Source organism: Rhinopithecus roxellana, chromosome 4, assembly GCF_007565055.1.
Source record: "Rhinopithecus roxellana isolate Shanxi Qingling chromosome 4, ASM756505v1, whole genome shotgun sequence".
Classification (NCBI taxonomy): domain Eukaryota; kingdom Metazoa; phylum Chordata; class Mammalia; order Primates; family Cercopithecidae; genus Rhinopithecus; species Rhinopithecus roxellana.
In genome coordinates, this window is record NC_044552.1 from 163,586,956 (window position 1) to 163,613,948 (window position 26,993).

A 26,993-nucleotide genomic window follows, 5' to 3' on the forward strand; every position below is an offset into this window, starting at 1 on the left:
AGTTAGGAATCCTCTGGTATTTGCCTGATATTAAGAGTATAAGCATGAATGTTAAGATGGTTCTTTTCTTAAAAGATCTCGGAGTCTCAGAAGAAAGAAAAATACATAAATATGGTTATTACAAGTGTTGATTATAGTGTAACATGATGAATGCCATCATTGATGTGCAGAGTGGGTATTGGGGAGGGCTCCTCATAGAAGGTAACTTTGTGACAAGCCTCCAAGGTTCACCAGGCGGCAGAGGGAGGGCAGTGTATTCCAGGAAGGGAGATAATATTTATGCCTTAACCTGAGATGTTTATTTGGAGTTTGTTTTCCCATCTCAGTGGAAGGTCTGAGTTTTCAGATAATAGCAGAGACAATATCAGTTCAGCGACTACAAAGAACTTCTACAGAAATCCTGAGGAAAAGCAGAATTGAATTTTATAATTATTATCCAATAATTATATAGCTAAACAGGCATACCATTTAAAGCTTTTGATTTCTGCTTCGGAACGCAAGTTATTTTTCTTTAACAGATAATGGTCACCAAATAAGTTAGATCTCAAACATATAGATTTAGACGCGTAAATGATGAAGTTTAGTGGACTAGGATTCTTGAGGACTCTATTCCATACCCAAGTTTGTTACTAACTGTAATTTTGAGTAAAATATGTGGTGGCTACTTAATCATCTTTAATATGACAAGGTTGAAGGATGTGATTTCTAAGGCTCCTTTCGGTTCTAGATATAATTAGAATGCATATTGATGGATACTTTTTTCCTCTGCAGAAATCTAATTTGGTGTTTCAGTTTTCTTTTCTGGCTTTCGAGTTCAGTGCCATGCTTAAAAGGCTTTCCACATTGCAAGATTTTAAGTACATTTATGTGTAAGGTTCAAAAAGAAGCGGATTTGTCTAAATGTATCCAAATTCTGAGCTCTCACTTATTAAAATTCTGATTAAAACCCAAACCCCTGAACTGTAATACTACATCATAATGTACCATGAGAAAGAAAAAAGAGTAAGGATTTGTGGTGACCCTGTAGTTACCATAGAGTCCCCAAATGCCTTGTAACTGGAGGGGCAGTATTGCACAAGCTCTGAAAGCAGACTGGCTGCATTCAAATTCCGATTCTGCCACATGGTAGCTGTGTGACTTTGGGCAAGTTCCTTAGCCTCTCTGTATCTCAGATTTTTCAGTTGCAAAATGAGAATCATGTAGGAGGAATCATATAGGACCTGTCCATGGGGTTGTTATGAGGATTAATTCCATTAATAGTTATAAAGGTCTTGGAACTGTGTCTGGCAAAAATAAGCACTCAGAGTATGTCAGTTATTATAAGGGTGATGATTATAAATAATCTATTTTAAAATGTGTTATTAAATTAAAACCATGGAAATGTTTTAAAATAAATGTTAATGCCATAGGAAATTCCTCAGATACAATGCTGAACAGAAACACAGGTAAAAAACTATATATGGTATCCTTAAAATTCCCACAGAGTTAGATATGAACAGAAAATATACTGGCAGGAATCACATAGAAGTATTAGTATGTTTGGTAGCTAGTCTGCAAAGATAGCTCCCTAATGAATCATGCCTCCCGGAAGTCACACTTTTCTGTTTTCTTCTTGAAAATGAGCTGGACCTCTATCATCAGTAAAATTCAGCAGAAGTACTACTGTAAAATTCCTAAGACTAGGTCATAAGGAGTCTTGCAGCTTTTGCTTGTCTTAAAACACTTGCTCTGAGGGAAACCTACTGCCACTTAACGAAGTCCAGCTACCCTGAGACCCAAATGCAGTGAGAAAGCTCAAGCTAGCTAAGTGGAGAGATGTTTGTTTCACCAGCTCTCACCGTTCCAGCCCACCCAGCCCAGGTGCCAGACAGTGAGTGAAGAAACCCTTAGATGATTCCATACCCCCAGGCACAACTCCAAGTGAGAAATGCCTGGCTGAGTTCAGTCAACCCTCAGAATCAGGAGATGATAATACACTGTTATTTTAACCCATCATGTTTGAGGTGGTTTGTTGTGCAGCAGTAAAAAACCCAATACAATGAATTTTCTGTAGCAAAAGTGTATCATATACAAGAAAAGCAATAATTTAATCTATTTAAATACTTATTTTTTCCATGTAGGTTCAACAGTAAGAGTTGATTATATTTTATGTATGTTTTTATATTATATATTTGGTTATTCTTAATTAAGCTACAAATTAATTTTACTAGAACACCCATTCATTAGCCATGCTAAATAAGTATAAATTTATTGGACTTAGAATATTTACATGTAAAAAATATAGAGTCCAGGAAGTATATTTATTCCTGGACAAATTGTGTACAAATTCTGTACTACCTATTACAGAGAATTTCCTTTTGCTAAGACATTTTTATAAGATTTTTCTCAACTAGAACAAAGGGAGGGATATTGGAATGTTTGCTTTGTTGTACTGTACAAGTCTACGAGAATCTAAGTCTGTGGTTCTTCATGTCCCTAGCCTCAGGAATCTAATTAAAGGTAGAGCCTACACCTGCTGTGATCCCCCAACGCACACAACACACTGATGAACAAAATGGTGCAAAGAATATTGGGGTTTCATTCACGCACCAAGGCCCATGTTTGGATTTTAGGATAAGAACCCAGGCTTAGGGCATTATTACTCCTCAAGCAGTGTTACAGAGTATTACACATAGACTATCCTATATGTTTATGTTTATTATATCAAAGAAATTATTTCATTATTCTAATGCTATTTCATCAATTCTATTTCAGATTTTATATTAAAAAGTTACTAACTTTGTCAAAACAATTATCTGAGTTAAAATCTCACCGAGTTGAAACTTTAGTATGTTCTTTTTTTCCTTTTTCTTTTGTTACCGTGGAGTAACTAACCAGGTGATATTTTATGAAGACATATAGAAGATACAACTGATGTGATACAGATATAGGTGGAAAGTATAGTGAAAAACAGAGTAATGCCTCATTAAAATAGCTGCTTAACTCCTCTGTCTATGCAAGGTATAGATGTGGCACAGACCTAGAAGGCTAGAGAGGGCTTTCCTATTTATATAATACACTGTCTGGACATTGAACAAGTAATCCTTTGTGATTATCATCTTTATGTGTGTTCTGAAATGAATTGCTTCTAAGTGAAATATAGCTCTGCATACTTTTGACTTTATTATTAAGAAAAGATATTTATGAAGAAACTGAGGATATTTGAACTAAATTAATTAAGGAAACAGTGCACTCTTGTGATAAAATTTGATCTTTAAAATGCATATTCCTTTGAATACCAATCTAGTTTTTTAAGAAAAATCCAAAGTTTTTGAGTTGAGATTTAAAGGGTAGCAGGGAGGCAGGGGAACAAACATCCCAGGATAATCATTTTTTACTGCTGTAATCACTCCGTGTTTCAGCAATTATTATTTTCATTTTCTAAGTGTTTCATATTTGAACTAGATGAGAAGTGATAAGTATGTAGAATTTGCTTTAAATACTTGTTAATTTTGGTTTTCTTTAAACTGTTTAAAACATTTATGCTGACATAAGCTCTTCATGTATTTACATTTTGTAAATTTATATGCAATAGAAACCTTTGAGTTATTTTTTGGAGGTGAAGAAAAACAATTTAGAGCCTGTTTACTTTTATTTCAGCTGTTTCTAAAAGGATTTGTAAATATTTTATCTTGAATTGCATAGAGATAATCATTAAAATTGGAACTTTATTCCAAAGCATCTTGTTTAGGTTATCTATTGCTCCATAGAATACCACTACACAAAAGAGTATTATGTCACTTACGGATTCTGGGCTTAGTTGGGTACTTTTCATGTGGGGTCTCTCCTGTGGTTGCAGTCAGAGGTCAGATGTCAGCGGGGACAGTAGTCATCTGAAGGCATGACTGGGCTGGATGTCCAAGGGGCTCACTATATGTCTTGCAGTTGAAGCTTTTAGCTCAGCACTCAGCTGGGGCTGGCAGTTGGAGCACCTACAACACAAATTCTTCATATAACCTATTCCTCACGGCATCTCAGGTAGCCTCAGATTGGTTGCACATCTTAACATGGCACATGGCTTCCAACAGATAAGGAGTTGAAGCTGCCAGGCCATTTAAGGGCTACACCTGGAACTAACACAGGGTCATTTGCACCACATTCTATTGGTCAAAGCGGTAAAATAACCTGCCCAGATATAAAAGAATGGAACAATTAACTCCAACTCTAGACATGTGAGGTGGGAGATATTGTTGTGTCCATCTTGGAAACTCAGTCCACCTCACATCTTTTACGTTTTATGTTCAATAAATTTAATATCTGTTCTATGTGTAGATCACATGTAGGAGAACATGAAAATGCCCCTTCAGTTATAATGAGCTACTGAAAACTAATGCTACTTTGAGAAGTGCAGTAACAGGCACAGGATCCTGGCTATTTCACCTCTAGTGATAGGCTCCCTGCAAAAGGATCAGAAAGAGTTGTGTCTAGGTAAGTAGAAGGTGTGGAAGGGAATTCTTATTGGGGATTTTGTGCCAAGCACTATGAGATGGATACTTTACCCATACTACTTTTTTTGTTTTTTAAGAGATGGGATATCTCTGTGTTGCCTAGGCTAGGCTCAAGTGATCCTCCGCCTCAGCTTCCCAAGTAGCTGGGACTATAGGTGCACATCACTGTGCCTGGCTTTCTTCTCTGTCATTTAATGAGATTTTATAGGTGAAGAAATTAAGAATTAAAATTAAAATTTTTAAGTAAATTTCTCAAAAATCCTGATATTGTAAGGGGCAAACCTGGGATTCAAACTTAGGCCATTTGACTTCAAAGTGTGTGCTTTTTCTACTTTACATACAAAAGTATTGCTCTCAAGGCTGAGAAATGAAAGTGAATGTGAAATAGTACAGTGAAAAACATAAAACAGTTCATCATTAAGTCTTTACCCTCACATATGTCCTTCTTATAAAGGAAATAAAAATAAATTTTATTTTACTTAAAAGATTTTTACTTAAAATGTTTTTAAACATAGACACAGACTTGAGCATTTTTATCAGATAACGTTAAATATGTGTAATCTGGTTTTGTACTTCTAGTCGAAATAGTGAGATCCATGTTCTGCTAGGAGAAAAAGACTTTCAGAAAGCTGTCTGGTTTTGTAGGGGTATTCTGCTGAAGTAATTCTCAAAGTATGGTTCTTGGACTGTCAGTTGACCTGAGAAATTGTTAGAAATGCACACTTTCAGGCCCCACCCCAGACCTACTGAATCAGAAACTCTAGGAGTATTTTTGAAAGCATTCTGGATAATTCTAATGTACCTTCATTTTGAGACCCACTACTCTACCAAAAGTCTGTTTTGGAAAGATCATATTCAAAATGCAAAGACATTTCAGAGGAGGAGAAACACTGTGGAAATGGGTGTTCATTGTGGCTAAAGAGTTATCTGGCTGGACATCACCATGCAGGCATAGACTCAAGCAACCCTAAGATTAAAATGGTCCTTCGAAGCTGCCTATTTCACGGGTTTGCAAATGTCTGATTGGCCAGGTGTAACTTTCTGGGGCTCCACCAGAGATCTCTAGGGTGGGGCATAGGAATTGTTAACATCATCATTCTCCTCTGGACATACTTTCTTGTGAAAAGTGTCATGCAGAATAGAACCCAGTTATCAAAGTTTAGTCTGAGAATGATTAAAAGAGTGGAAGTTACTGCTTTCCTGGTTCTGAACATTGTACTGATATTAATGTAGCTCTATAATCTAATCACCTAATTGGATAACACAGAGCACATGAAGATAAGATGCCTAGGGCTGCCACACATGCTTCTTACCCAGCTTTCTGGGTACATAGTAGTAACTAAATAAATTGCAAAACGTGGTCTCCAAACTTTTTATTATACTTCGTCTATATTGTGGAGCCTAAGCTGACTGTAAGCTCTATATTTTGAAGTTGCTGACAAACAACATCTCCTCCATTGCTATGCCTGTATGGCTGAGCTTTCAACCTGGTAAGATTACATCTCTCTCTATGAAATTTTACCTCACTGAGTCACCTTGTTGACCTTACAGCCTGTCCAGATGTTATTGTATGTGATTCTGTCATCAGATCCATCTGCTGTCCTTCCCAGCTGTCAGCGTCCTCATTAAAGGATTTGTTATATTTTGAATAAAACCAGGCAGACCTTCAAAAACCTCTCTCTCCGCATTTACGTTGTCTGTCCAGTAACCATGTCAGAAAGAGGAAACTAGGTTCTTTTAGAATGATTCATTCCGATATCATAGGAGAAAAAATAGGTTGTGAACTCTGATGCCAACAGGGGAGTTGACTAGGCCAAGTGTGGACAATATGGTATGGTGGGATTGTGGGTAAACTATTAGAATACATATGTAATACTGTCCAAGGACATTAACATCCAAAAATTTTAAAATACCGCTGACCCAAAATCGTATTTATAGACTGTATTTAGCCCAGAGTCAGGCAGTTTGATGGCTTTGGAGAGATAAAGGAGTCTGTTTGGCTTGTCTATACTCATTTAAACTCTTTGAATAATTTTTCTTTCAAAGAATTTCATAATATACCCTTTTTCCAGGAATCCTCCTGTCATAGGAGGAATGAAATCCATTATTCTGTATTCACAATACTTAATTAAATCTAGAATACCATGCTTAATTGGTATAGGATAAGAGTAAACATTTTAAAGATCATCAACCACAATAACATTTGAGATCATTGGCAACAGTTATGATTTGTTGATTACCTAATATGTACAAGGCTATGTGTTAGGTAATAAAGATACTACAAAACTCAGAAGTCCCTGCCCTCTGAGAGCCTGTGATTTCCAGTGAAGCAGGCAAAATACACAGAAAATAATAGTAAGAATTCTAGTTTTCATATTTTAGGGCAACAATTCTTAATCCTGGTAGCACATTAGGACTACCTGGGAAGCTTTAAAAAAAATTAAAAATACCAATGTTGTGGCCCTACCCCAAGCCAATTAAATCAGAATTTTTGGAGTAGGGCCAGGATATGCAAATTAAATTACAGAGCTGGAAATCAGATGCTATTAAAATGTAAATTTTATATATTATGTTTTTTTCATATATTCTGTACTTCATTTCCCAGTTTTTATTTGAGAGACTTTCCAAGCATTATATTTAGCATATAGATTTTCACTTTAAACAATCTATTCTAGATTTCTTTATTTTATTATAAAATTAGATATAAACCTTATATTTTATTATATAAACAGCAAATGTTTTAATAAATTTTAATTTTATATTTTGCCACCTATAAATAAACAAAATAAATTTATCTCTTTTATCCTCCAACAAATATTTCAGCGTCTTTTAGCAAAGAAAAAAGTTTCTTTTTTACAGAAAATTAATTATATCATTTCTACAGCAAGTACATTTAAACAGTTCATCGCTAAACATTTTAGCTGTTCACTAGCATGCGCTTATATAACTTGTAAAGATTATAAATATTTAAATCTCTTCTAAATTGTACTATGCAATGGAAACAACAACAGACCTTATTTGGAGGCTGACCATGGAAGTGTTAACATCCTGGCATCTCTAGTCCCCTCGGACAGCAGCTTTGAAAATTCTGGCCAAAAATCATGCAAACAGTAGTGATACAGTTAGCAAGAAAAAGCTTATTCAGTGATGATAGAAATAGTGATGTGGCACAATTGTCTGTTAAACTGAAAAAAAGGATTTTTAATATTCAGGTTGCACTATATTTTTTTACCACGAGAGGTCCCTAAATCCTCTTGGTGTATTCAGGCCATTTGATATGCATATCAGACTGTTGCAACACTTTGGTATTATTTCTGTCACTCTACATTAACCAATTTTCTAACATAGAAGGCTAAACTTTTATTCTTTAGAATCAGCTTTTTAAAAGAATTTCCTTTAAATCTTCTCTGGACCTAGAAAATACCAGCATCAAAGGATCTAAGAGTGGTGGAAAAACCAGGAAAATAAGTTACATAAAGTGGCAGTGAAATAGAATTCCTTTAGAGGTTAAGTGAAAACACAGGCTTCTTTGTGAGTTAAGAACAAACAATACCACTCCTTTCCATCTTAGGTCTAAATTCCATTTTGTTCAATCAGTGTTAATTAGTATCATAATTAAACATGACTTTTTTCATAGGCTGCCTTAATCGTGCATGAATAGTATTATTTTGGTCACTTCAGTTTGGCTCTGTGGTTCTAATCAAACTCCTGCCTTGAATGTAAGGAAACATAAATGTTCCTGTGTCTGCTCCTGTACTAACTTAGGTATTCATATGTTGAATACTTGCTCCATGCCAAGCAGAAAGATATATTTCTTGCCTTTAGAAGTTTATAGTTTCTTTGGGGATATAATTTAATAGACAGTTATAATCCATTGTAGTATGTTTAACATAACTCTTCATTTGATTTAATACCTTGACTTATTTCAATAAAAAGATGTTTCTATTTGTATAATTATGTCTCCTATTCCTTTAATAATTGGAGGTTACAAGGGGGCAAAAATATTTTCTCCATGGCAGCCAGTGATCTTTTGTAGTAAGAGCAACTCATAATCTACCACTGGGTATGTGTTTGTACAGGGCTTGTCTTTTTTAGTTTGTTCATTTCAGTCTGGCTTGTGAACAAAAGAAGGACATCTCCATTATGACTTCAGAGAATAATTTTATCTGATTAAATTATTATATTTGTACTCTTTTCAATCAGACATTACTAATTAAGAGATACTAATGAAATTAACCTAGGTAAGAAATTTAAAATATTGTATTTAAATGCATATGTCTTATATTTTTATTCCTTTGGAAAAGTTAACAGTAGCTTTTTAATAATAATTTATATTTTGATCACTAGATGGCACTAAGCACATATAGCTAAGAAAAAATAACTTTTTCTCAAGTTTTCTGAAAACAAGTCTATGTTTTCAGCATTACGCACTATAAATTTTTTTGTTCTGTAACCCATAAAATTCTTCTTGCTACAAAAGCTTTGTTTTACTCAGTGAAATAATCTCGCATCTGACTCCCTTAGGTATAGTAAGTTCCAAGAGAGACACAGCCTCTGAAATTAGCAGCCATCCACTCATCACGCTTTTCTATTCTTGGCCATTTGCATTTATTATTATCATCTGTTTCTTAAACTGGCCTTTTCTTACTAGTACTTCCTCTTCCCTGGAATACAGAGAATATATTTTAATTTTTTAAAGGGGTATTATATAGCCTCTGGTATGTTAAAAAGAGATCCTAGAGATTCACACACAAAAGTTCCTGTAGGGCAAGATATAAAAAGAGCAAAAACTTTGTTTTTGTTTTTGGTCTTCTAAATATTCTCATATTGCAACATATTCTTTGTTTTGTTATTTTTGGTCTGGTTATGATATTCATGAAATATATTTTCTGAATCATGATGCTTTAGGTTGCAAATAATAAATATCCTTAATGTTTAAGCTATTATTAAATTGAGTTATTTTGTACAACTGGAAGTTGTCCAGAAGTTGAATGGTACTTCCAGTGGTGGTTAGAGTTAGTCAGAGACTTAATCAGAAATCCAATGGTGGCCAGGCACAGTGGCTCATGCCTGTGATCACACCACTTTTAGAGGCCTGAGGTGGGAGAATCACTTGAGCCCAGGAGTTCAAGGCTGCAGTAAGTCATGATTGTGCCACAGTGCTCTCCAGTCTGGGCAACAGAGCGAGACCCTGTCTCAAAAATGGAAACAAAAGCAGAAACCCAGTGATGTCATCAGGGACCCAGGTTTGTTTCCTTTCATATGTCCACTCCGCTATCTCTGATATATCAGACTTGTGCTTTGTGTTGATGATAACCACTGCAGTTCTACATAGAATTTATAATCATGGTAAAGTCTAGTAGTAGAAGTGGGGATATTTCCCCCTTTATAGGTTTCTTTTTATCAGTGGTATATATTACTTCAGGATCCTGCAGCAAAGTTCTCCTCAGGTCTCATTTGCCATGCCTGGATCCCCAGCACTTCCTAAACAATTCAATGACAGGAGAAGGGAATAAATGTGATGGGTGTAGACTGATAGAGACCCTTGCCCTTGCTAGCATCACAGACCCCCTCAGAGGAAGATGAAACCTGAAACAATATCAGAGCACTCCCCAGCAAAGAGGGAGACGGATGTGGGGAGGCAGACCACAGTATTTGCTACCGTTTTTGTTTTTATTTGTTCGTTTTGTTTCACTCAAAGACTCTTCTTCCTGGCCGGGCGCTGGCTCACGCCTGCAATCCCAGCACTTCGGGAGCGCAAGGCAGGCAGATTGTGAGGTCAAGAGATCAAGACCATCCTGGCAAACATGGTGAAACCCCGTCTCTACTAAAAATACAGAAGTTAGCTGGGCATGGTGGCGCCTGTAGTCCCAACTACTCAGGAGGCTGAGGCAGGAGAATCGCTTGAACCTGGGAGGCGGAGGTTGCAGTTAGCCAGAGATCACACCACTGCACTACAGCTTGGTGACAGAGTGAGACTCCATCTCAAAAAAAAAAAAAAAAAAAAAAAAAAACTCTTCTTCCTGATGTCCTGATGTTCTTGAAGTATAACTTTCAAGTATTTCAAGTGTATCACACTGGACAGAGTCACAGATGTATCCCGTATCTAGCTACTGCAGACTCTATCATTCAGTACAAGCTGTTTAAGCTATTTTTTTTTTTTTTGTATTGTCTATGCATGTATCCTTTTCGTAACAATTAGAGAAAGTAAAATCTTGGATTATTTTTATCTGCTTATTAGTTCTATCATGCTCTGAGAGCAATATTTCTAAAAGGTGTTATGAATCTAGTAGCATTTCAACTAAATCTGCAATTGCCTGCTGAGTACCCACAACTTTAAAAGCACTGGGTCAAGCACTATGGGTAAGTCTGGCCCAGACATCTGGAAACACTGCCACCATCTGCCCTGGAGCTTAGCCAGACCCGTGGACACTCTAAAGGGGCAGAGTAAGCAGTCCCACTTCAGTGATGGGAGTCATTCAATGTTCCCTGTCAACTACAGTGCCTTTTGGCCTGTTCTGGCCTATTTTACACCAATTTTTCCATTTGATATCTCAGCACTTCTCAAAGGCTATAGAATGGCTCCCCTAGTATAGGTTCCATCTGAAATAGTAAACTGTGACTCAGGAACTTATTCCCCTTCTTGGCTATTTATGCCAAAAACATGATCCTGGTGCAGTATCTGAATGTTGATTTGTTTCTTATCTGTATTCAGCAAATATTCGTTGAATAATTAAAAGAATATTTGTAGCCAATTGATATTTCACATGTAAGGTTTTCTCTTACAGCATTTGAAAATGTTGATCATATTGTGTTTCTTGTGTTACCTGTTTTAACAGTTTATCAGTTCTTGTCAAATAGCCAGCAAATATTATCAACTAACATTTTCAAACAATAATTTGTTTTCAAGTAAAGAACTATTCTTAAAAAGCAAATAGTATTGGCATAATTGCTAGGTTGGTCAAACTTTGTTCTTAACCTTTTAGTTTTATCTATAGATTTGAAAGAGATTAACTTGTTAGAGAATACATTTAGTTAAAAAATCTTTAAAAAGGGAAACCTCAATGATATTTTTATTTTTCAGAAAACTGTGGAATATATTTTCCAGAAATAAAAAGAGATCCAGGCAGATATTTACACAGTTGTCCTGAATCTGTGAAAAAGTGGCTTCGACAGCTAAAGAATGCTGGGAAAATTCTTCTGTTAATTACCAGTTCTCACAGTGATTACTGTAGACTTCTCTGTGAATATATCCTTGGGTGAGTGATGAGTCATTCAGTTTTCATTGTCTCATGAAATACAGATAGCAAATTAGACCAGGGCTTTTTTAGAAGTATCAGCCATGACCATATCATTATTTTAAGCAATGCTGAGTGACAAGTTTTTGTTTTTCTCATGACATACCTCAATATCTGCTGACAGCAGCCCAACCAAGTACATTTTAGCAAAGCAATGTTACTGGGGACCAGTATGCTCATAGCTCACCGAATGTCCAGGTTTTAGGTTTTCTAGAAGGTGGTAAACTGTATATCCTTCAGTTTTCCATGAATTTGGTTTCTCATCTTTGGATGATGACTGAGGAACACTGAGTTGTAGGTTATACTCCTCCACAGATACCTGGAGTACAGCCACTTTTTAGTCATTTCAGTTTGGAGCCATGTACTTTACTGTTTAACACAGCCATAATGGGATTGAATTCATGAAAATGAAGGCAGTGTAATTGCATAGACTTTAAAGTAAGACAGACTTGACTTCAAGCCCCACTCTGCAGTTTACTGTATTACCTGGGGTAGGTTTTATAACCTTTAAGCTTCAATTTTGTCATCATAAAAATGGTACAGTAATGCCTTGTGGGTATGAGGGGATATTCAAATAGCATAATACAGGTAGAGAATTAGATAGGAATAGTTGATAGACTTCATTGTGTAAATACTTATTCTTGTGGGCAATACCAGGAAATGCCTTTGGTCAAAGCAAGATTCCACAGTGAGCTATTAGGTCTCCCCTAATGTTTCCTCATATTCCATCAAATACCAAATTGCCGTGAGTATGGAGCAAGTTTGGGCCTTAAAACCTACCTTCACCAGCTTTTTTAGCATCATGATTTCCATGTTCCTTAGCATGTGTGGCTTTAGTTTGTTCTATGATATGCTTACAATCTGTGAGTAGAATTTCTGCTTTTTGAATAATATATAGGCTGATATATAATAATGCATCCTTTGGGTGAATTAAGGCTAAAGTCCTGGATGTCTTGGAAGGTGCCGCTCATAGAGACATTTGCTATCCTAGTAGTGGACCCATGCTTTAAAATGAACAATTGAGATTTTAATTCCTCTTTTATTAGCATAGATAGCTATAGTCTTTCTTCATCTCAATTTCTATTTATTGCTGTTTGATTCATAAAAGTATTCTGGAATGTTGCATAAATATTGTTTCCCCCATTGTAATAGTGAGTCCTTCAGGAGAAGGGCTACCTTTCCTTTGCCATCAGAAATAATCCTTAATATAATGATAAGTACAGATTTAAAATCATTAATTATTGTCATATAAAAGTTACCACATTATAAGACTGCACTGATTGTCAGATAAAGTATCTTCTTCACATTTGAAGCACTTTCTGAAAGATGACCATAACTTGCTGTAATGCTGCTTTCTGTGGGACCCATGTAACACGCAAAATTGTTAACTCTTCAAGCTAACAAAGCCAGCCAATTGCAGGCCCCCAAATTTGAAGATAGATTTTCCAAATATTTCCAACTGTTAGGAACTATTGACTTCAGTGCCAAAGCCAGCTTGGTACCTAGAGTCTGTGTACTGCTTTCTTTTTTTCCTGATTATGTTGATACTTCAAAGAGTTGTCAGGAAGACTAGTACTCAACCACCTTCTATTTCCAGTGGAATGTTCACCTTAAAGTGTGAGAAAAATATGAAGCATATAAAAGTTAATCAAAAGATAAATGATGCTGTTGTAAAATAGGTAAGCAAAGATCAAGTTCTGTTTTATATGGACCTATTCTAGTTCTTAAAATAAATTTATGAAAAATTGTGTTGCTTTTAGGAATGATTTTACAGACCTTTTTGACATTGTGATTACAAATGCACTGAAGCCTGGTTTCTTCTCCCACTTACCAAGTCAGAGACCTTTTCGGACGCTCGGTAAGTTACATTTGGTTTCTTTCTTCTCCTGTATACAGTTGACTAGCAATCTTGTGCAGAACACTGTTGTTACATGCAATGCCATGTCTTCTTTCCTCTCATGGGGAAGAAAAAAAGATAATAAACCTATGTTTGTATTAAATTTTACACTACCACTTTATATCACAATTATTTCTTTGCATGTCAGCCTTTCCCTGACTTTAAAAATGAAGGGCATGAACTTCACCTTAGTTTTTAGGACCTAAATAAATGCCTCGATAAATGTTTGAAGGATGGATTACTTGTGATAAATCAGTTGAGTTATTTTCTAGAACAAAAGCACCTGTGGAACACATGAGGATCATAACAAATGAAGCATTCCTGTCTCTGGGGAAAGGGAAGGCCTTCCTGAAAGGGTATTTAGAATTGTCATTCATGTAGAAGAGACTGATAGGGAGAGAGGTGGAATGAAAGGGATTTGCGGGTGAAAAAGAATGATAATAGAGTGAGGTACTCATATTAGGTGCTCTTGAAAGCTTCTTAAATAAATACATAAATGAATAAAAAGCAAAACCTGATCAGGAGTAGAGAAGTTATAGTTTTTGGGGAGTGAAAGACAGTGAGTTTAGTTTTGATATCTGTTGTATCTTTTATTTCTATTTAAGTAGTTTCAAGTAAGCTCAATGATATATTAACATTTGAGGACCATTCAGAAGTTCTCTTAGGAGAGGACCATCTAAAATAAATCCAGGATGGTTAGAAATTGAAACACAGTTAGTGGTTGTAAATGCACATAAATGTATAAAAGATTATTAAGAAATAAAATTTATAGATCTACCTAGAAATCTAGCTGTCTTTTAAAGAGAATGATAAAATTAACATACATACATATTATATGCATAGTATATATAAGCATCTACCATAATATATGATTTATAATTTTACTTTTGATTAATATGCTTGGCATTATATAACAACTTGGGCCAGGTTGGACTGATATTTAATATACATTTCTCTTTACTTTCCCATGGCCACACACTACCCTGTTCTGAAATAAAATTTAAAATTTCTCAAAAAAGTGTTCAGGTGAATCAGACACATTTAATACATTTATTTAATATGGTAATACAGTATTATTTACTTTGAACTTATTTTTGCTATTCAAAAGCCTGATTCAATTCTAGGCATTTGATAGTAGTTCAGTACTCAGTGTTGGGCTTATGAACAGTGAAATCTAAGTGAGGCTCATTGTAGCACGTGTCAAGCACCAAGCCTTTTTCTGTGCACCAGACAGATATGTGAACATGTAAGCACGTCAGCAAGTGCAAGGGATGCTTATGGATTTTAGTACGTGTCATGAAGGTAATAACCACCTTATGAGGTACAGTATATGGGGCAGGCTTCCTTAGAGTGGCTGGCCAGGGAAGCTCTGTCCAAAAAGGTTAGGTAAGGTGACTTGCAAGGTGAGCCCTGAGGGACAAGTGATGAGAAGAGCAGAGGAAGAGTGTTCCTGGCACTCTTCATTCATTGGATCAGATGAATGCCAGGGCCCAGTAGGAGATTAGTTTTGTCACATTCTAGTAACAAAGAAGAGACCTGCCATTCTGGCACATGGTCATGGGGTGGGAGGGGGGTGAAGTTAGGGAGGCAGGCACCCTCATAAGCAGTGGAAAGGGGTTTGAATTTTATTCCACAAGTAACCTGAAGCTGTTCCATTGTTTGAGGCAGAAGAGTGATATAAGAGACTGCTTTGGCTGCTGGGTGGGGAATGGTTTGGGTGTGGGGAAGGATGGAAAGAGGAAGACCTGGCAACTGCAGTGTCCCTAGTAAGATACTGTGGTGGTCTGGTCCAGAGCGACAGTACTGGAGATGGAGAGCGGTAGATACATTTAAGATACATTATGGAGTTGGAAAACACAGGGCTCCATGATACTTAAAGAAACAGCAGATGAAAAGAAAGGAGTAATAAAAAAATAACTTCCAGGTGGTTGATTTTTCTTTTTCCTGAAATGAGCAAGTGAGTAGATGGTGGTACCATTTATAGACTTGGGGAAAAATACAGAGGATAAAGTTATTTGGAGCAGGGGTTACATCTATTAAGAACTCGTTTTTCAACATGTTAATTTTGAGATGCTTATGAGTTATGTAACTGTCACTATCAATTAGGGAATTGTATAAATATGCCTGGAGTCCAAGGGAACAAGTCTAGGCTGAAGATATATATTGGGAGTAATCAGCTCATAGATAAGTATTTGAAGCCAGGGGCTTATATGAAACCAAATATAGAGAGAATGTAGATAGGCAAAAGGCCTAGACCAAGCCCTGACATTCTCTAATATTAAGGATAGAGAAGAAAGATTGCAGTGTGGCAGCACATAGATTATGGTACGGAAAATAGTAGAATATGTGTGCAGAAACCAGAAGAAAGAGGAAAGGGTAGCCAGCTAGTCCAAATGCTACAAAAAAAAACACTGAAATGAGGAAAGAGAAATCTTCACTGGGGTGGGCAAGATGGAGATCACTAGTGCCTCAGTGAACAGTTGCCATAGAGTGGTGGGATAGAAACTAAATTGCGGTATCTTGAGTAGTTCATTGGAGGTATGGAACCAGGGCATATGTACAGCTCTTTCTAGAATTTTAGCTCTGAATGTGGTCAAAGAATTGAGGTTTTAGCTGGAAGACAATGTAGGATTAAGGGCGTATTTTATTTTTTAAGATAGAAGATACTGGAATATGCGTATGTGGTGATGAGAATGATCTAGTACAGTGGTTTTCAAGGGAGGCAGTTTTGCCCTTCATTGCAAATTTGGCAATGTCTGGAGACATTTTTGGTTGTCACAACTTGGCAGGGGGGTAGAGGCTAGGTGTGCTGCTAAGCAGCCTACAACACACAGGACAGCACCCTCCAACGACAAAGAATTATCTAGCCCCAAATCTCAGTAGTGCCAGGGCTAAGAAACTCTAGTCTAGTAGAAAGAAATAGGTTGATGTTGTTTTCATATATTGGTTTAAAGTCTTATATAATAAAATCCTTGATATTAAGGAATAATCTGTTATCAAGGATTCTGATAGTCTTCTTATAATTAAACCAGAAAAAAATCTAAATGTTTTTCCCCACTTCACAGACTTACATTTAAATACGTAAGTACCCAATAAAATTTGCTTTTATTTTTATTTTTGTAGGGTTTGCATATTTTGTTCTAAGAAAATCTATACCCCTTGTATACCCATAGTAGTATTTATGCCATTCCATAAGATTTTTATTAAAATTTCACACAAAGATACAAATAATGGGAAACTGCACATTAAAAATATACCAAGTTTTTTTTAACATATTGGAAAGTATAAATGCATTAACTATGTTGACAATTTACAGCATTTTATGTAGTTTTTCTCTATGTAATTGAGAGTATCCTGAGATAAAAGGGTGGAGTGTTTAAAAAATGATTACTTTAGAAGTAACTATCTTAAGACTTCTGTGCAGTATTTTCTGTTAGTTGTACAGTACAACTGGATTTGAGGGCTGACATAATGATGTTTATCCGAACTACATCTTTAAATATTATACTCATCGAAAGACTTGAAAGTCTTTTTGACCAAATTTATTGTATGGAAATATTAGGAATCTAAACTTTAAAAATAAGCATATCCTGATAATAAATATACCATTTTAAAAAATTGTTTTACATTTTGGGTTGTATAAAGACTTAGTTTTTTAATTTCTACTTTCTCTAATTTGTATTTCATTTATTTTTTAATTGACAAGTACAAATTATATACTTATGTTGTACAATATGGTATTTTGATATGTATATACATTGTAGAATGGCTAAATGATACTATTTAAATAAGTATTACCTCACATTATCATTTTTTTGTGTGTGGTAAGAACATTTAAAATCTATTCTCTTAGTAAATTTTAAATATACAATGTATTATTTTTAACTCTGCGTTATATACAATATATTTCTTGGATTTATGGATTTATTCCTCCTAACTGAAATTTTGTGTCCTTTGACCAACATCTCCCAAAACCCCTACCCCTAGCCTCAGATAACCACCATTTTACTTTCTGATTCCGTGAGTTTGACTTTTTTACATTCCAAATGTAAGTGAGATCATATGGTACTTGTCTTTCTGTACCTGGCTTATTTTGCTTAACATTGTGTCTTCCAGGTTCATCCATGTTGTCACAAATGACAGGATTTCTTTCTTTTTAAGGTCAAATAGTATTCCATTATATATATATACGATATTTTCTTTATCTTTAATCTGCTAATGGACATTTAGGTTGATTTCATGTCTTGACTATTGTGAATAATGCTGTGATGAACATGGGAGTGCAGATATCTCAACATACCAATTTCATATATTTTGCATGTATACTCAGTACTGGGGTTGCTGGATCATATGGTAGTTCTATTTTTAATTATTTTGAGGAACTGCCACACTTTTTTCCATAATGGCTAAACTAATTTACAGTCCCACCAAAAATGTACAAGGATTCCCTTTTCTCCACATGCTCTTTAACACTTATCTTTTGTCTTTTTGATAATAGCCATCTAATAAGTATGAGGTGATAGCTCATTGTGGTTTTACTTTGTATTTCCCCGGTGATTAGTTTTGAGCACATTGAGCACTTTTTCATATTGCTGCTAGATATTTGTATAGCTTTTCAAGAAATATCTATTCAGGTCCTTTGCTCATTTTTTAAATTGGATTATTTGTCTCCTTACTGTTGAATTGAGTTCTTTTTATGTTTTGGATATTAACCCCTTATCAGAAGTATGCTTTGCAAATATTTTCTACCATTCTACAGATTGTTTTCACTTTGTTGAGTGTTTTCTTTGTGGTTGCATAGCTTTTTAGTATTATGTAATCTCATTTGTCTATTTTTGCTTTTGTTGTCTGTGCATTTGGGGGTATAGCCAGAAAGTCTTATAAAAATTTCATTTTAACTAGCAGTCTACTGTGTTTCATTCTCCTCTGTGGTTTTAGAGATGAAAAATCTGGATTGATGAAGCAGGACCCAAAGTCCTACCAGTCTCTATAATGAAGACTGTGAAGTGCCTAGCAATCTCAGCATATATAGGATTTCATGCTTTTTGTACAGATATTTAGAAAAGTTTACCTCATTTTGGCCGGGCGCAGTGGCTCACGCCTGTAATCTCAGCACTTTGGAAGGCCGAGGTGGATGGATCACCTGAGGTCGGGAGTTCGAGACCAGCCTGACCAACATGGAGAAACCCCATCTCTACTAAAAGTACAAAATTAGCCAGGCATGGTGGCACATGCCTGTAATCCCAGCTACTAGGGAGGCTGAGGCAGGAGAATCGCTTGAACCTGGGAGGCGGAGATTGCGGTGAGCCAAGATCACGGCATTGCACTCCAGCCTGGGCAACAAGAGTGAAACTCTGACTCAAAAAAAAAAAAAAAAAGAAAGAAAGAAAAATTTACCTCATTTTTATCACATCCAGGAGGGCTAGATGTCTAAGGTTCTTTCCAGCCTTTGTTTTCTGGGCCTCTGATTTAAAATATTTCAGTGGAAGAATATTTTTTAGAATTAAACCAAAATACTTTATTCTATTTAGAATGCAAAAAAGATTGCCAGAACTATTACTAATTACAAGATTGTACTGCACATATTTTAAAATCCCTACTTCATTACATTCTGTGTGTTTATTCTGCTGCTGATTCTGATTCTTCAGCTACCTCTAACTGCTTTACCTCCGTTTCTACTACCTTTCCCTTTTAATGTTGATATTCCCTAACATTCTATATTTGGTTCTCCTTTCTTCTGTTGTCCTTCAGCTCTCCACCACTGGGAAGGTTTTAACTATCATCTATATACTGATAGTTCACATTTCCTTATCTCTGGGCTTCACATTTCTCTGACCTTCAGAAGCCTATTTCTATCTGTCTTCTAAAATCTTCACATCCCACAGCCTCAGAGTCGCAGGAAACTTGATATGCTTGCAACAGCTCATTAAATCCCCATCCCATTCCCCTCTTCCCATATTCCATAATTACATTTTAGCTACTTTTCCAAGCACAGACCTTAACCAAGCTAATAAGCAAAAACCACAATTACTTTTGCACTAACGTAAAAAAATCAGTCATCCTCATTTCTTCCCTCCCTTTTAAGTTGTCCTTCCGTTTGCTCAGGTTTGTCCTCACTACATTCCCACCACTGCCCGTATCATCCCTTGTGTGAAATGGCACAATATTTAAGTCATTGCTCCAAATGGTTAAAGTAGAGTTAATACAACTGAGCTTGCTGGGATGGAAGGCACAGCGAGCCAATCACGAAACACAGCATGGCCTTAGCGAGTGGCACAGGTTTGACATCAGCGGTTGTCATGGTAACAGGGGCGAAGATGCTGATACCAGGGTCAGTCAGGACTGAGCTCCTCCCACCAGTCTGATTCCTGCCAGTGCTTAAGGATGTATGGAGGGGAGAAGCGGCTTCCAAGCAAAATCTTCTTCCTCTCTTTTCTCTATCACGTGCACTGCGTCACCAGATCCTCGCCAGTGCTGAGAGCGGGGATACGGGGAATCTCTGTCTTGCAAGATTAAATTATTATTGGCGAGGGAACGTGTCTGCCTTGTTCACTGCAGTGTCGCCAATGCTGCTTAGCTCAGTTCCTGCCCCTGCCCGCCATTGGGAGAATCATGATCCAACTCTGTCTCTTCCCTCTCTTTTCTCTTCTCTCTCTCTCTCTCTCTCTCGGCCTTAGCTGTCACCAGTACACTGACTCTGACTCCCAATTCTTTCCCTGAGACCTGTTTTCCTGAGTCTCATACACAGTTCCTCGTCCACACTAGGCAGCTCCACTCAGTGTTCTGAAATCAAGCTTGAGATTCTCCTTCCACCTAGAAACCACAAACAACCAAATATGCTGGTCACCTTGTGTGTCTTCCTTACCTAACCATCTATTAAAATTCTCGAGCTGATAACCTCCGTTGTCTTTACCCTTTTACCTCCAGTATGCTATGCATTAAATCCTGCTTAATATGCCTGGGAAATCTCTCATCTCTGTCCTCCTTTCCCTTTCCACTAGACTATCTAACCCCTCCCTAACCTCTCTTCAGACACTTTTCATTAGCACAGAGTTCTATTTTTGAGTTCTTTAAAATTTCCCACATCTTTTTTATTAATTACTTAGGCACAAATATATTTAATCACATGCACACAGTATCTCATTGGCTTCCATTCCATGTAGCATCCTAAGGCTAATTGTACAATATGGTTCCTAAATTACCTTTCCATCCTCCTTAACTTATCTCCATAAAAGTATTCTTTACTCCTACTGAAATGATTGCCTTTTATTCTTATATCAAGTTTTTGTTCTCACTATTCTGTCAACATCAGTGTTTCTCAGACTTTAATGTACACATGAATCACCTAGAGATCTTGTTAAAATGGAGATTCTGATTCAGAGGCCCTGGTGAAACCTTACATTCTGCATTTCTGAATAACTTGTCTGGTGAAGCAGATGCTACTGGTTGGAAAACCACACTCTGAGTGGCATAGATATGTGTAGAATGCCTTCTCTCTTTCCTCTCTGGTGACTTCCTACCTCTTATTTAAGGTCAAACATACAAATCACATTTCCTTTGCAATACCTTCCTTCTGCAGCTCCAGTCAGCTGTTTCTTTCTGTGTATTGTTTAGTGTTTTCACTTGGTTACAGTTGGGAAATTGTCTGATGAACTTTGTCACTGGATATTAGTGCTGAGGGGTGCAGCTGTGTGCAGGAATCTTTCTGTCTTTAGCACAATTCCAGCAACATTAAAAGCTCCCAGAATGAAAGAGGCTGAATCCATCAGCGAACTAGTCAACTCCATCTCTACTAAAAATACAAAAACTTAGCTGGACATGGTGGCAGGTGCCTGTAATTCCAGCTGCTCGGGAGGCTGAGGCAGGAAAATCACTCAAACCCAGGAGGCAGAGATTGCAGTGAGCTGAGATGGCGCCATTGCACTCCAGCCTGGGCAATAAGAGCGAAGCTCCAGCTCAAAGGAAAAAAACAAGAACTATGAATGAATGGTAAACACCTCCCCCAAACCAAAGTAGATAAGGGTAAGAATCACACTTTTTCTTTAATAGTATAATTTTCCTGTTATAGCCCCCAACACAGGCATTTTACTAGACCTTCTACTTGAGAAATGTCTTACCTGTCCATGCTAAGAAACAGAGAATGTATGTATGAAAATGTACAACTGGAGAAAAAAAAGTCTAGCCCAGAATTGAGGAAGGGATTTATAAAAGTAAAAATGAACTGTTCAGTCAACTTTACATATATACCGAAAGGAATCCTAGAAATAAAAACTGTAAATATATTTTAATCATAATTCATTATTTAGTAACCTCTAACAAGTCAGAGATTGCCACCAGAATATAAGCATCCTTAGAGAAGAGACCCTAAGTATGCTTAGGGCAGAGACTTGGGCCGTCTCATTCACTGCTATACCCCGACTGACTAAAACAGTCTGTGAAATATAGTAAAAATGAAGAATGAGACGAGAAAGAAAATGAATTGTATTTCTTTCTTTCTTTTTTTTTTTTTTTTTTTTTTTTTTTGAGACTCGCTCTGTCACCCAGGCTGGAATGCAGTGGCCGGATCTCAGCTCACTGCAACCTCCACCTCCCGGGTTCACGCCATTCTCCTGCTTCAGCCTCCCGGGTAGCTGGGACTACAGGTACTGCCACCTCGCCCGGCTAGTTTTTTGTAGTTTTTAGCAGAGACGGGGTTTCACCATGTTAGCCAGGATGGTCTCGATCTCCTGACCTCGTGATCCGCCCGTCTCGGCCTCCCAAAGTGCTGGGATTACAGGCTTGAGCCACCGTGCCCGGCCGAAAATGAATTGTATTTCTAGCTCAGATTCTGTTTGACTCCACCAGGCTGTGCAGATCCACTCATGTTTATAACTTTTTACTTGTAACAGAAAAACAGTGGCAACAACCCACATGTCTATCTATAGAGGACTATTATTAATAAATAATACAACATGTATAAAATAGAATGAAATGCACATATTTTAAAAGGAGGTAGATTACACTGTGCTAGCTATAAAATAGTTTAAAAATAGCAAGTTGCAGAGCCTCATGCAGATTATTCTAATATTAGCATTTAAAAGCATTTTAAAATTATTAGTATTATATTAGTTTACTAGAGCTACCATAACAAAATACCACAAACTAGATAGCTTGAACGATGTATTTTATTTCTTTGCAGTTCTGCAGGCTGTGAAGTCTGAAGCCAGGTTGTAGCAGGATTGGTTTCTTCTAAGGCCTCTCTCTGCTTGGTTTGTAGATGGTTGTTTTCTGCCTGTGTCTTCACATAGTCTTTCTTCTGTGTCTATCTGTGTCCTAATCTCATCTTCTTATAAGGAGACCGTATTGGATTAGGTCCACCCTGAGAGTCGCATTTTAATTTAATCCAGCCTTTAAAGGCTCCGTCTCTAAATAGTCACATTCTGATATACTAGGGGTTATTATTTTAACTTATGATTTGGGGAGGAACATAATTCAGGCCATAGCAGGTATATATATATATATATACTGAAACTCATCAAATTTTTTTATATTCAATTTATATATATTCAATTTATTGTATGTTGATTAGGTCTCAACAAATATGTAAAAACATGGAGAAAAGGAATATGCTCATATTCATATTTGCTTTTATGTGCATAAAAGAGTGATTGCCTTTTGCAGAAAAGGTGAGTGCATACCAGATAGAGTTCGAAAATAAGACTTTTTTTTAAAATATGTAAATATATTACTGATTCAGAAAAAATCTCATAAATACATATTTTTAAACATTAGTAAAGTAATGACACCAAGTGCTTTGGGAGTTTAGGAGAGGCAGCAGTCACTGTGAGTTGAGGTTAGAGAATCTGGCCTACAAAACTTATCACAGGTTCTGCTCTCTGTGGTAAGTTTCGCTGAGCTTTATTCAAGAATGTCAGTCTAGCCTTGACTGTATCATTGTCCCATAGCTACTTTGTAACTGTTATACTGTCAAAAACTTTACTGTTTTTTAAACTCATCTTGTCCGTATGTTCTTACAATAAGAAAATAAAAAGATTTACTTCATTGTAGTAAAGCATAGCTATATTTAGGAATAAATTACAGTTTCCAAGACAGCTTTAGTTTTATTTATTTGCCTAAATTGATTGCTCCTCCATCTCTTTATCCAACTTCATTTGTTTCTTACCTTCATTAGGTCAGTTTTTTGGTAGTTTGTAGGCTAAAAGAAAGGGTTTGAGCTTTGTTCTCCTATGAGTTTTCTCCTTTATAGTTATTTTATAACCCAAACATCTATTAGTGATTAAGTTAAAGGATTTGAGGAATGATTTGTATATCTTGTAGAGCTTTGGTATAGAAAATTGTCCTAATAATATATTTTTATAGAAAAATGTTTTCAATTAATACATTTTACCTAACTGTTAAGACTGCTTTAAATTAAAGCTGGGACAGTGGAATTTTAGGAAAATAATACAGGTTTGCTTTTTTTACGAGATAAAGCTTTTTATCAGTGAATTTGGGAGAGACATTGTGAAAATAATAAACTATAAAATTCAGTTCAAAGGGCATTCTAAAGCCCTCCTTCTTTTCTTCATTCATTGCTGAACTGTTTCCAATACAAATGGAAGGTTGCACTAAATTTGGGCCTTATATAAAGATGTCATAGGGAGTTAGCTGAGGCTCCATCCTAAGTGAGAATTGTTAGTTTGCGGGTGTCCTCAGGGATAACAGATAAAGGTTTATTCTGTGCTATAGTTGTTTCCTGTTTGTGGCAATACCATGGGACACATTTAGGTCCAGGAATCCAAATTCGGAAATGGTCTCTGGGAGTATCATCTTACTTTGTCTTCTAGCCCTAATTTGAAATCCTTTGGAATAAGGAGGCAAAGTGCATTCTTGTCCTGGCTCTTATTATAACATTTCAGTGACTTTGGGCAGATTCCTTAACTTTTTCAGATATCAATTTATTCACCTGTAAATTGAAGGGATTATAGCTAAGACTTCTTAAACACTTACTTTGTGGCAGACACTTTTCCGTGTGCTCTATTTTTATCTGCATTAATTTATTTATACAACCACTCTGTGAGGTAAGCATTGTTTTTAGCCCCATTTTAAAACTGTGGAAGCAAATTATCATCACCGTCTATCCCCTTTGTCTTCTTTATATTTTCTATATCTTCTAACTTTTTTTTTTTTTTTTTTTGAGACAGAATCTCGTTCTGTCACCCAGGCTGAAGTCCAGTGGCGCTATCTCGGCTCACTGCAATCTCCGCCTTCTGGGTTCAAGCAATTCTTCTGCTTCAGCCTCCCGAGTAGTTGGGACTACAGGCACGTGCCACCATGCCCGGCTAATTTTTTGTATTTTTAGTAGGGACAGGGTTTCACCATTCTGGCCAGGCTGGTCTTGAACTCTTGACCTCATGATCCACCTGCCTCAGCCTCCCAAAGTGCTGGGATTACAGGCGTGAGCCACCATGCCTAGCCCTTCTAACATATTTTTAATTAAACTTTTTAAAATCAGTATCCTCATTGTACTCTTTGCAGGACGCTGTTTTATGGGTTGGGGTGGGGGTTGTTTTTAGACAGGGTCTACCTCTGTCATCCAGCAGGGAGTGTGGTGACGTGATCTCGGCTCACTGAAACCTCTTTCTCCGGGCTCAAGCTATCCTCCCACCTCAGCCTCCCAAGTAGCTGGGACTACAGGTGTGCAACCCCTTACCCAGTGAATTTGTGTATTTTTTGAAGAGACTGTGGTTTCACCATGCTGACCAGGTTGGTCTTGAACTCCTGGACTCAAGCAGTCTGCCTGCCTCAGACTCCCAAAGTGTTGGGATTACAGGTGTGAGCCACCATGCCCAGCGTACATTTTAAAATATTATGTAAAAATAGAGATTTATGTAACTATTTTCAATTGACCTTATAAAGAAGTACAGTGCCCTATCTAAATAATGTAAAAAATGTTTATTTGGGTTTATAAACACTGTGCTTGAAACTTCCCTGAGCTTGTTCATCTGCACTGTACAGCTTTCACCTCAGGTCTGTGGCTTTCACAGTCCGAACAGGCTCTCTACTGCAGGAATTAATACTTCTCTGAGTCTTGCAGCTTCCTAGCTGTGAAGGCTCTGCCAAAACCCTCAGCCTCAGCTGCCCTTGTAGATTAATTATTCGTTAAGGCAGCCTCCAGTATAGGGGCTGGAAACAGGGAGGGGAGGTAATGTTTGTATATAGTGAATTTTTTGTTTTGACTTGATTTGGGGTTTTTTGCTTCCTATTAGATTACTGAGTCTCAACATTTAAGAAATTATGATACTATGGATTTTTAAAAATTTTTTCATAAGTAGTAGAAAGATTCTCTTCCCATTATCCTTGCAAAGTAGGCATCTACATATCAACTGTGAGTCTTTTCAGAAATATTGCTGTAAATTATTCATTTTCCATTTGCCATCAAATCCACATTACTTGCATAGTAAGACATTTCAGTAAATAAACAGACATCAGAAGTGATCACTTTTTACTGTGTTTCTCCAGGAATATGCTGAATCTTCTTAGACCCTTTTATTGTTAGGCTAGTACATGATTTTGGCTTCCTATCTATTCTTTCTTTAAAGAATAGTGGGATTTTCATTTAATTTTGCAGAAGAATTTTAAAATGGCTGCTGAAATGGCAGCAAGATAGGCATAAATATTTATTGAACATAAGCTGCTAGTTGCTATGATTTGGCTTTAATTATCTATAAATGTAGTTTTAAAATTGTGTTTAAAATATCTGAGGTTATGCAGAAATGCACCTTAATATTGTGATATATTTGACTCATTTTGTAGTAGAATTAATAAATTATATTTCATTTCAGTTATAATGACCAATCTTTAATTTGTAAATCTTCAGTTCTCTAGTACCAGATTCAAGATGTTTTATGTTATAAACTAGGCAGAGATTTACTGTTGTTGTCTGTGACTTTTACATAGAGTTTCTTTAGGGAAAATTCGATTTTAGTTAAAGGTACTAATATTGCCAGAGATGTATTTTTAATGACTAACTTACCCATCTTTGCCTCCTTTCTAAACCGTTTGTTTTCTCCCTGTCCTACTCCAGAGCTGATTTACAACAAAGCCAATGAAGCTTAAGCTTTAAGACCCCCTCATTTATCTCTTCCAAATCCTATCAGGGACCATGGTAATTTTGTATTAATTCTGTATGTGTTCTCTTAAAGAGAACCCTTCTAATTATATAAGCTTCTGTATACACAACCTCTGTATCCAACATAGGATTGTATCTTATAAGATTCTTCTTAGTGGCACAGCAGAGAGGACCAAAAAAGTGGGGGGAATAAACCTGTT

At 36.5% G+C, this 26,993-nt stretch overlaps 1 protein-coding gene across 2 annotated transcripts in view; it reads left to right on the top strand.

Annotated features, from left to right (window-relative positions):
* The window catches only part of NT5DC1 (5'-nucleotidase domain containing 1), a 158,420-nt gene that overhangs the window by 112,427 nt on the left and 19,000 nt on the right, over window positions 1-26,993 (top strand). For both annotated transcript variants that reach the window (XM_010358138.2, XM_010358141.2), the window contains exons 7-8: window positions 11,572-11,746; window positions 13,546-13,643. In XM_010358138.2, coding sequence (XP_010356440.1) covers window positions 11,572-11,746; window positions 13,546-13,643 — 273 coding nt within the window. The remainder of the gene's footprint in view (window positions 1-11,571; window positions 11,747-13,545; window positions 13,644-26,993) is intronic.